At 55.1% G+C, this 11,099-nt stretch overlaps 1 protein-coding gene across 1 annotated transcript in view; it reads right to left on the bottom strand.

Annotated features, from left to right (window-relative positions):
- Positions 1–2,106: 2,106 nt before the first annotated feature.
- Positions 2,107–11,099, bottom strand: part of nt5dc2 (5'-nucleotidase domain containing 2) — a 28,282-nt gene continuing 19,289 nt past the window's right edge. Inside the window, exons 11-14 of the mRNA XM_088623704.1 lie at positions 7,561–7,647; positions 7,012–7,152; positions 6,550–6,614; positions 2,107–6,114 (exon numbers count right to left, since the gene is read on the bottom strand). Coding sequence (XP_088479830.1) covers positions 5,853–6,114; positions 6,550–6,614; positions 7,012–7,152; positions 7,561–7,647 — 555 coding nt within the window. The 3' untranslated portion in view covers positions 2,107–5,852. The remainder of the gene's footprint in view (positions 6,115–6,549; positions 6,615–7,011; positions 7,153–7,560; positions 7,648–11,099) is intronic.

Genomic DNA, 11,099 nt, shown 5'->3' with positions numbered 1-11,099 from the left:
GCTTCACTGCAGATTCTGCAGTCTGCAGGAGTGACTCCGAAGTGCTGCCTCTGGAGCAGGGAGTCAGCCAGCCTGGCAGACAAGCTAACCGGCGCTGATCTCTGCACTCATTAAGGCAGGCAACTGAAAAATGAGAATTCAGCCTAAGAACTGGCCTGCAGACTCTCCACATTCCAGGCAGGGCTCTCGGAGAGCCGCAGCAAGCAGCGACAGCAGGTGATGGATTGGTCAAGATTAAAGAGACACCTGGGCTCATTTATATGGAGTGAGACCGCCTCACAGCCTGTCCCTGCCCCCTGCTGTGGAGACAGCGAATTCCCTACAGAAGCTTGCAGGTCTTGGCCTAGGACACCTGCTCTTTCATCTCATTTATTATCAGCCTCACAGCCCAGTTTCTGTGAAGTCATGAGCTCACCTCTCCAGCTCTGCCTCCTTAGCACCAGCAGAGAGGGGCAAAGGTCAGAGGTCGAGGGCCCAGGGCACTCCCCACACCTCCTCCCTGTCAGATCACAGCCCTGCGGTCTAGAGGCAGAGTGAAGTCAAATTCTGCCAACTGCCTTAGCAGCCAAAAAAACAAACCCTCGTTTCTCAGAGTTGACCTGTTGCTGACAGAGGGCTGGTGATAGACTTTTTAATAGTTGTCTTTTTAAAAAACATTTCCCTCCTTTCTAATTAACCATTGAACAGAAACAAACCAGTAAGAACTATAGGAGGGTTCCTAGCTGGAGATCCATGGATCAAGTAAATAGATCTTCTGTTTTTCAGCGACGGATAATGTTGTATATCATTTTCAAACTGTATCTTAGTCATTTAACTGGTAGGGTTCCAAATGCAATCTGCTTTTTTTATTAAAAAAGCTGCAGTACAGTCACCTGTACAGCCCTGTTTCTGCAAAACTGTACTTCAAATGCATATGTAGTTTTTTAAGGTTCTTTTAAAAAAACTGTACAGTTTTACAGTATGTAGTTTTTACCCCATACTTTATTTATAACATTATACAGAAAACAAATTCAAAATGCTTAAAACACACGTACACAACATCCCCAAAGCACAATGTATAACACATTGGGGAATATTAAGCTACTACGAAAAAGTTTTAATGCAATTATCCAGCTTTTTTTTTTTAACATCGGCATCGGGCGCCAGATTTTTTTAATCGCTTATTTGATTATAGTTTTCTTCTTAGAAAAACTGTTCCCCCCCCAAAAAAAAAACAAGCCCTGAAACGTTCATTCACATCCGGATGGGACTAATTTGGAGCAAGCACCGGTGGGTACACGTCATTCTGCCCCAAACAGCTGTAACCGTTTACTGTAATGGTTTTTTTAAACGTTAATTCACGGGAATTTTCAACACTCTCTGATCGACTCCCTTCCAAGAAATCCACCCTCAGCATTCAAAATACACAATAGCATGAAAACACAGGGTCCCCTGTCAGACCTGGATGATCGGAGTCGCGAACTCCAGCCCACTTACGGAGGATTCAGTGAACACTCCTGCAGGGCTTCTGGGGGTCTCGGACTCTGCAAGGGTCTGACCTCATCGTGGTTATAAGACGAACCACACCGCGTGCAGGCCTTCACTCCCAGGTCTTGAAGAGCATGCGGTAACATGTGACATCTGTATGTTGCTCTAGTCTGTTCATATAAAACTCTGCCCCTTTCTCAACCAGTGGGGCCAGACGATGAGTTCCAGACTCCTGCAGCCCTCTGTGCCCCTACCTTTCTGACAGCTGGCTTTTGGCACGGTTGGCGATCTTGGCAAGGGCCCCAGACTGGACTCGGCCACTGGGTTAAGAACATTAAAATACTCAAAATCGACCAACTACGCCTCCTTCTCAGGCAGCAGGACTTGAGCTGCTCTGGTGACCCCCACAGCTTCAAGACTGAGATAGAACCAACACGCGTCCAGCACCACATTTCACAGGGACTGCTGCAAAGCATGCTGAAGCCTCTAAAAAAAAAAAATATCAAGACCACACCTTCCGAAACAGGCAGTTCAAACTTTTTTTAATCTGCGAACCAGAGAGCCGATTTTCACGGCACAGCTGTGCTGCTGCAGCTGAAGTCTGATGAAAATGGGGGAAAAAAAGCAACACTCCAGAGGTTTATTACCCTGTTTTCAATTTTTATTTTAATTAAAATTCCAACTTTTTCTTTAACATACACGGACCACTTGTCTACATAATGACCTACGCACGCCTACGTTTATAAAAAGCCCCTCCTCCCGTACGCAGGAGGGGGGCAGCAGAGACAGCAAGCAGAGAGGAAGAGGAGGGCTGAGTTAATGAAGGACCCAGGCGATTTCAGACACACAACTAAACAGCAGGACTTTTAAAATCTGTTGGATGGTAATCATTCTGGACATCAGTGTCGTGGGGAAGACAACAAATTGTTACCAAACCAGCCCTGTGAGAAGCAGTTTGAGCAGACCTGCTGGAAACAAGGCTGTTGCAAGTCCAGAGTTATCCCAGCGGTGAGCAACCTGGCCGGAGAGCCAACACCCTTCTCCTCCCAAGACCCACAACCCAGCAATCTCCGAAGGCTCGGAACACGTGGGCGGAAGTGGAGCTCAGCCGGGAATGAGAGCAACGGGGTGCTGGCATCGTCGCTTCAAAGATCTCGACAGTAAACATGGTCTTCGCAGGCCGTCAAGAAGGGAGAGCTGTTCCGAGCGTTCCGAGATTGCCGGCTGGAGGGCGCTCGGGCGTGGCTCTCCGAGAGCAGGATCGGACCCATAGAAAGGGGCTTAAAAACCCTGCTTAGAACATAATGGAATAAAAAAACAAACAGATGATGGGATCAGATCTAAGTCTAAGTCCAGAAACCGCCTGAAATCCCCCGCAGGAAGACCACAGTCAATTGTGCGGATTAGGGAACGGCTTCCTCCTCCGCCCTCCAAGACCCCCTCTGTCACAAGCAGCGGGTGCGTCCCCCTAGCAGGCCCCCCCGACCCCCGCGGCGCCCGGGGAGCGGTTCCCGGCCGTCTCTGTCTGGGGAGGCGCGCCGGGGCGGCGGGCGCAGGGGGACTCTCCCACATCAGCTTATTAAAGACAGCGAAGGAGAATGGAAAAGGTGGCGGCTCTCCTTTCAGCCGAACGCACAGCAGGCAACGCCACTCGGGAGGCGCCGACACCAGACGCCCGCCGTCCTGGAGCAGCCCGGGGCTCGGCGCCCGCAGCCTCTGCTCCGAGTAACCGGACGGGCTCCGGCTTGGTTCTGGAGAGCCTCCGTCCAGCAGGATTTGTACCTCACGGGAAAAATCGCCGAACTCTCCGAAGACCCGGAGAAGTTATCACATGATCAATTACGCATGTGATCTGAGTAATTTAGAGATCGCTTGGGACCACAGCCTAAGGTCTCATGATCAATCGGATCACTTGGTTAAATAATCAGTCAGTTACAGGCCTTCTCGATCGTCAGGAACCAACCGACCTACAGAGACCTAGAGGACCTGCTGGACTGGGGCGCCCCAGGAGAGAAGGGGGGCATCACGGGGCCCCTGCGCTTTGATCACAAGAGAAGCCCCTTGGCGTTCTCGAGTCACATTCGTAGGGTTCTGTCAAAAGCAAATCATTCCGAACCCGTGCTTCATTTCGGCCAGCGTTGCCTGCTCAGAGCCGGGAGAGTGGGAATTTTCACAGCAGGTAAGAAAAATCTGCTGCCTTTGTCACATCTGCCAGGTCTCTGGCTCAACACAGCAGCGGGGCCAGACTGCTGCATCGCGGACGCTGGGACACGTCTCCGGGTACACACCCTGGCAGGGCTGCCCCGCGTGCACGAGAGGGGGAGGGAAAGGAGAGCCACGTTGTGCGTTTAGCAGTTAAACATCATAAAAACAGTAACGTGTTAATGGACACAGCTAACAGCGACGGGGACGACGGCGGGTCAGCGTCTTACAGACGGCGCGCGGGGGAGACAGCGCCGCGCGGGGGAGACAGGCAGGGGACGCGAGCAGCAGCAGAAGAAAAGTGCCCACAAAATGCCGATCGATCTGCCCCACCCAGCGGGACAGCGCAGGTGGCCTGGCTGCAGCCACACTTCAGCCCCGACGGCCAGCGGGGCGCGGGCGGGGGTCACTCTGAAGAAGGGGGCAGCCCCAGGGTTCGGGACGCCGGCTGGAGCCCACAAGGCCGAGAAGTTGAGGCTTCCCCCGATACTGGCGGAGCGCTCAAGCCCCCCGGGGCTGCGATTCAAGCGCAAGACCTTCCCGACCAGCCCGGCTCGGACCACCACTCCCGAACGGCACCAGACCCGCCCGGCGCGGGGGGCAGCGGCGGCGTGTCGGGGGGCACGATGTTCTTGGGGTCCCCCCCGCCTGCCTTCAGGAACACACCGGTCCGAGTTCTCGCCCCTGTGGGCCGAGCAGCCCTCCAGCTTTCCCGGGCTCCGGCGGGATCTAAAAGCCTCTTCCGCCCGGCCGACCGAGCCCGGAGAGGCGTCTGAAGTGGACGTGAGGACTCTCTCGCTTTGGGAGCTCAATGGCTTTGGCGCTGAAAACCAGCCACTTGCTTGTCTGTGGTTAAATACACCTCTGCTTCACATGCAGCGTTCCTCCTTGAATCCTCCCAATATTCCTCCTTACATCCCGCCCCCCTCCCACAGAGACCCCCCACATCGCTCTCGAGACACACGGAGGAATCGCTCGGCTCACACGAGTGGGGGGGAAAAATAAGGCACATCGACGAAGGCCGCAGAACACCGGACAGTCCTGGCCTCTCTCCGCCAGGTGCCAGCAGCCGGAACCCGCGCGCCAGCCGAGCGATCTCCCCCGTGGGAAGAGGACGAAAACGAGTCCCGTTCCCGTTCTGTGCCGCGGCTTCTCCAGCAGTCCCGGCGGACACGCTCGAAAGTTTCAAGATAAAAAGGAAGTTTGTCAGTTTAGCACCTTAGGCGAGAGCCTCTCCCCCTGTTCCCAGCCTCTCCCTGGAAACAAGCCGGGTCCTCCCAGGTCTCGTTCCCGTGTTGCCTGCGCTCCGGCGACCGATCCCAGGTCGCCCCCGGCTTCGCCCCGGAACACAGCCGCCTCCAGCAAAACCACAAACAGGGGGAGAAAAAGCACGGTTTCCTGGCGTCCCGGCGGAGACCTGGCTGTGCCGAGCCCGGGAGTCTGGAGCGCGGGGCCCCCCTCCGCGCCACGAGCCAAGCCGAAGGCAGGGATAAAAAGCCAATCCAGGCAGGGAGCTGGGAACGATCCGCTCGGCTTTAGGTCTCCTTCGCCCCATCAGCCAGAACCAAAAGGAGGAAAAGGCTGGAGCTGGGCCTCGAAAGTAAAAACATTCCTGTTCCAAAGCTTCAAACGCTGTCGTTCAGTCACACAAGCTTTCCAGTTCTCTCCCCAGAAAGAAAAACAACAACATCAGTTTCTGGTCTAGTGGCAGCTAAGCCCCCCGTCAGAAGTGCAATTTTCGGAGTGCACAGAGGAGCGCCGTTTCACCACACCATTCGTCTCACTACAAAACCAGCCTGTACCCCGAAGACTGCTGCTACTGCCTGCTCTTCTTGTTCCGGGTGCGGACTGGCGCAGAGCACGACAGGCAGTGCTCGTCTCCACTCCTCTTTGTAACAGAAGCTCCCAACTCTCGACCTTTTTGACACCAAATTGCTGCAGATTAAAAAAAAAAGAGAAGAGAGAACGCAGTTCCAAAGGTCAGCCAACACCATATTACACTCTGGGTGCCCAAAAAAAAGGTGTACTTTTTTTCTGCCCTCATATGTAGGGTATTTTCTTGGTTTTTTTTTGTCCCTTTAACATTTGTGTCCCAAAAAGCAAAAAAAATAAAAATGATGAGAGAACTGCAATCCCTGAAGTGCCCAGCAGGGCGGCGCTGCTCCACACAGCGGAGGCGCCGTTTAGCGGATGTGGGCCATCTCCTCCAGGAAGGGGGTCTTCATGCAGCCCGTGCAGAGCTGGTCCATCCAGAGGGGCGCCTCGTGCTGCAGGGGCGTGCGGCGGGGGTAGAAGGTGTAGCGGAGGTCGTAGTTCAGCAGGCAGCTGATGGAGGCCATGTAGAGGTCGGAGAAGCGGCACAGGCGGCGCGAGAAGTAGGTGGGGTTGTGGCAGGTGCGGAAGATGCTGCCGAACTGGGGGTTGAACAGGTTCTTGGTGACGGCCCTGGGAGGAGAGGGAAGCACAGGGAGGGTCAGCGCGGCGCCCGCCCACAGCGATCCAGAAGCCCCTGCTGCTGCTCTGGCCCTTCCGCAGCGGGCTCGGGGCTCGCGGGCCCTGGGTTCACTTCTGGCCCGGGGGACCCTCACCGCCCACCCCACCCCCCCCGCCTGGGTTTTCACCGGGTGACCCGGTTTCCTCCCACCTGTCTGGGACGAGCCGCCTGGGGGAGCAGGCGCCTCCGAACTGTCCCTGCGCCCCGCAGCGGAGTGGAGCCCCGCTCAGGGCGCCATCCTGCCGCGGGCCCTACCCAGCTTTCAGACGGACAGACAGATAGCGCGGCGATGCCAGCGGCTCTCGGGCAAGACGAGGTCGAGCGCCGAGCCCCAGGACAGGCCGCGCTGCCCCGGCCCCGGCCCCCCGCGCCCAGCGGACAGGTACCTGAGCTCCTCCCGCTCCTTCAGCCAGTCCTGCAGGACCTTCTGCGACTCCGCGTCGCGATGCATCTGGGGGCGAGGAAGAGAGCAGACGCCATGAGAAAGAGGACACAACCCTGTGTGAGATCGGGGCCCCACAAAAGCGGACGAAACCTGGGGCTGGAGGAAACCCAGCTGCCATGTTGGGGACGCCAGAGGGGCTCCACTGCCCACCCTGGAGGGCTAAGGGCTGGGGAACGCCGAGCCTGCAGCTCCGGCTCGAGGTCTGAAAGACCTGTCATCTGCATCCCCCCTTCACCACAGTAATAATCCTGTTAGAACCCAGGCTCTGCTCACTGAGCCACACGCCACCAAGCAGCTCCCAGCGACTGCTAACCCTGTGTTTGTGGTTTAGTCCGGGTGAGAACTAAGGGGTGCAAACGCACACCGGGGCAAGACCCCGCCTCTGCGCGCGCCGCCGGCTCACCTGCATGCGCTCCAGCAGGCCGGTCAGGGCCTGCAGCCAGGTGAGGCTCTGAGCGTACTGCTCCGTGTTCACCACCTTCGTCTCCACCTCCAGCTCCGGCACGATGGCGCCCGTCCTCCAGCCGTGACGCAGCATCAGGTCCTGCAGGAGAGGCGCGGGGTTAGGATGACATCATGGACCCCTGACCCCTGACCCCTGACCCTGCTGCCCCACCAGAGGGGAGCACACACACGAACATGAAAACACGGGACACGAGTGAAGACGCACACAGAACACGAGCAAACACACACATTCATACGTGTACACACACACACAATTGCTTGTATGTTGACAGGTTTCAAGGGCACCCAGGCAGAGGACAGGCTAATCAAAAGTACAACACAGCAAGAGCAAACAGAGCCACACGCACACATCACAGCACAGGGCCTAGAGAAACAGAGTGGTGAAGTGAGCAACACACTGGGCTCTCTCCTTTATTTGTGTCTGTGCTACTGGCCATAGCAAGCCCACACAAAACAAAGGACAAAAACAAACACCAGATTCACTTACTGCCAAGTCACTGTACAGGTGGTCCCCAAAATAAAGCACCTTGGAGCCCCTCCATCCTGTCAGCCTCAGGAAGTCGAAGAGATTACCCTGCAAAGCACAACAAGACTGTGAGCTCCAGGTCTCTCCTGTCTGCTCCAACACTCAGGATTCTTAGAAGCACAGAGAGAGATGAGGGAATCTCACAGAGAAGGGAACCTGTCTGCCAGTAAAATGCAGAACCTGCTCAGAAGGTTTCAATCAAGGAGTTTAAAATGGCTTCAAGGTGTGCAGTCTGTTGCCTGACCTCTGCATCACCTTTCACACAGGTGTGCCCACGAAAACACGGCAGTGAACAGACACCTGGACTGCAAATACCCAACTTCTGCATCCAAAGCACACACCTGCTGGCCGAGCAGGGTGTCTCTCACATTCCTCATAAACAGGACCCTTCCGCCTGGAGTTCAAGCAGTGAGGGGAAAAAAGACATTCATGGTGTCCGAAGTGCGGCTGAAATGAAAGATGGTGTCCACTGCCTTTCAGACAGAAAATAAAAGCCTAGGTATGTACTGTTTGCAAACTCGAGGAATAGCTGAGAAGGCTGCACATACTGTGTCAACGCGCGGGACATGTATACCGCTGATAAACTGGACACACGGAGCCTCCTATCTTCAGTCCACTGGCCCTGACGAGGGACACAGCGACATGACTACATTCTAATAATAATGTAATGTTAATAATAATAATAATGTTTCTTTATTAGCCCTATACAATTTCTTGCATTAGGAATTTGTCTTTTTGCATACCCCAGCTTTTCTCCATGGAGACACAGACAGGGAGAGAGAAGCTGGGGGTCAGAGTGCAGGGTCAGCCATTTATACAGCGCCCCTGGAGCAGTTGGGGTGAAGGGCCTTGCTCAGGGGCCCAACGGAGTAGGATTCCTCTGCCGCCCCAAATTCTGGAGAGGTACGCCAGTCTACCAACTGGGCTTCTTCCCAGGAAAAAAGAGCTCCTCCGCCCTCCGATCGGACACCGAGCCCTGGCTGAGCCAAATGCCGTTTCTCACGCAGGGCCAAGACCTGCCTCCTGGAAACTTTGTGAAATAACGTATTTTCCCAGAGACGCCTGACTGCAGGAGACACGACATGACTGCAGTATGCAATTACAGAAAAGCAACTTCAGACAGAGGCTTGCGCTTGGAGTGAGTGGACTTCGGTAAAGAAAACAAAACAAAAAAACTTTCCCCAGATGCAGCACCCAAGATTCACCACTAGCTGGAGCCCAACCATACATCCCATGTGCTTGTCTCTGCTCCCACTTGAGCCATAGCAACAGCCACGGGATTGGCTCAGCCTCCTGTCCCCAGACAGCCAATCGGGGGCCGGCCTGAGAGCCGAGTGTGGGCCTCTCTCATTAGCAGGGACACGATGTTCTCCGTCGCCGGGGCAACCGAGCTGGGTCTGGCCTGGTGCTCCGTCGAGCCCTCGAGATCCCTGCCCAGGCAGGCTTTCACCCAGGGACGAACAAAACCCCACGTTTTCCCTCCTGCCCAAGGGGAACGCCAAGCCCGGACTCGCGCATAACCGCGTCCAAAACGCCAACAGAGGGCGAGAGTCGTGCATTTTCAAAAACCAAGAGGTTTCAGCTTCTAGGGATCAAACCGAGCGAAGAGATATCAAAGAAAATGCAGCTGCCAACTTGAAAATGCTCCAAAAAGTTTTCTTTAACAAATTTAAACATTTTTTTTAAAAATTAAAATGTTAAAAATGCGAAATGGCAGGAAGCTGTCGGGCAGTGAACAGTTGTTGTTTTTTTTAAACCCTCGTGGAACAAGCCAGACTATCTTGCTTATATCTCCAAGCTGGTCATATCTGAGCCAAGCCGCACGACAATCTAACTTTGTCAACTGTTTTCTCGGTAAAGCTGCTGTGTGAAAAAGGGTCACGCTGCCAGGATTTTCCAGTTAACCAGCAGCTGTGTAAGCCGCTCGGCTCTCCCCTGCCTGGTAAGAGGGACTTCTGCAAAAATCTTCCGTCTTCTGCCTCAGGAGTGAGACACACATTAGCTGGATGACCTAAAGCAGATTCCAGCTAAATTAGATAGATGTTTATCTTGTGTGGGGTCCCATTAAAGCATGAAAGGTCACAGCTGAGGCACTGGGAGAGAGAGAGAGAGAGGGAGGGAGGTAGTGTGGGCTAGTGGTTAGAGCTGAGGCACTGGGGGAGAGAGAGAGGGAGGCAGTGTGGGCTAGTGGTTAGAGCTGAAGCACTGGGGGAGAGGGAGGCAGTGTGGGCTAGTGGTTAGAGCTGAGGCACTGGGGGAGAGAGAGAGAGAGGGAGGCAGTGTGGGCTAGTGGTTAGAGCTGAGGCACTGGGAGATGGGGGAATAAGGCACTGAAATGTTTAAAATGTGTAAAACAAATCTGCTTAGTGACTTAAGTGAAGATCACTCAGCTGTTTTCTGCAAAAATCATGCTTTTCAAATTTGCATGCCTACACCTGACCTGGTCAAAGGTCAAAGTTGAACATCACAGCAGGGTTTCAGATCACATGAATTCCTGTTCACACTGCTCAATAAATACAACTCGCACAGCAGTTGTACACAGACCCCGATTGTCTGAGGGTTCAGACAGAGAGACAGCTCAGCCTCTGCCCGTCGAACACAGTCCACCCCCCACGGTCAACCCAGCAACAGCTCACCACACATCCCAGGACATGGTGTGTGTGTGTGTGTGTGTGTGTGTGTGTGTGTGTGTGTGTGTGTGTGTGTGAGAGAGAGTGAGGGGAGGCCAGATGCAGAGACCCCCCCCCCATCCTCCTGCGCATCAAGAGAGGCAGGAGAGGGGCGCGGCTCCCAGCCTACTCTTCGTCTCGGCACGATCGATGAAAACCCCATTTTCCCCCCGCACCCCCAGAGACGCCGCCCGCCGTCGGAGAGCTAATGAGAGTTAACACGTCCCGCCCCATCAGCGCGCTCGGGGATGCCGAGAGCCCTCCCCACACTCCGCGTCGGAGCGCGGACCCCAGCCGAGCAGGAGCCAAGGCGGACGTGCAGAACGGGGCGACGCCGTGGCGGTGGGCCGCGTTAGTATGCGGGTCCGGACCCCGAACCCCCCCGCCTGGCCTGCCCGTTTCCTTTGTGTGGCCCAGCGCCTGCTCCGCTCTGCCCCAGTAAGGGCTTTGTGATCCCAGCAGAAACCGCACAGCCGCCTGGCCAGAGTCAAACAGGCCTCACGAGACACAAACGTGTTTGTTTGCCGAATGAATGCCGTCAGGAGACTGAAGTTTTCAGACAGTCACTCCCTGCTCATTAATCTCAGTGCAGGCAGGTCTGCCGTTTTAACAGAACCACCCTCGGCTCTCCTGGGAAAAAGGAAGCGTTCGATCATTGAAAGTTTCTGGGAGACCCAGAGGTTCCCTGTGGCCATTGTTCCTGGAATTGTTGCTTCTTGCCCACCAGAGGAACGAATCCCAGCGGAGAGGCTGCGCTTTCGCGCCAACGGTTCAGGCCGTGTGGCATGAGTAACGACCTGACTGTTGTTCCCACAGTCTGAGTCAGCCGGA

Source organism: Lepisosteus platostomus, chromosome 3 (assembly GCF_059453375.1).
Source record: "Lepisosteus platostomus isolate fLepPlt1 chromosome 3, fLepPlt1.hap1, whole genome shotgun sequence".
NCBI lineage: Eukaryota > Metazoa > Chordata > Actinopteri > Semionotiformes > Lepisosteidae > Lepisosteus > Lepisosteus platostomus.
The sequence above is the reverse complement of the archived record's forward strand: the minus strand, read 5'-3'. Positions and strand labels throughout refer to the sequence as shown.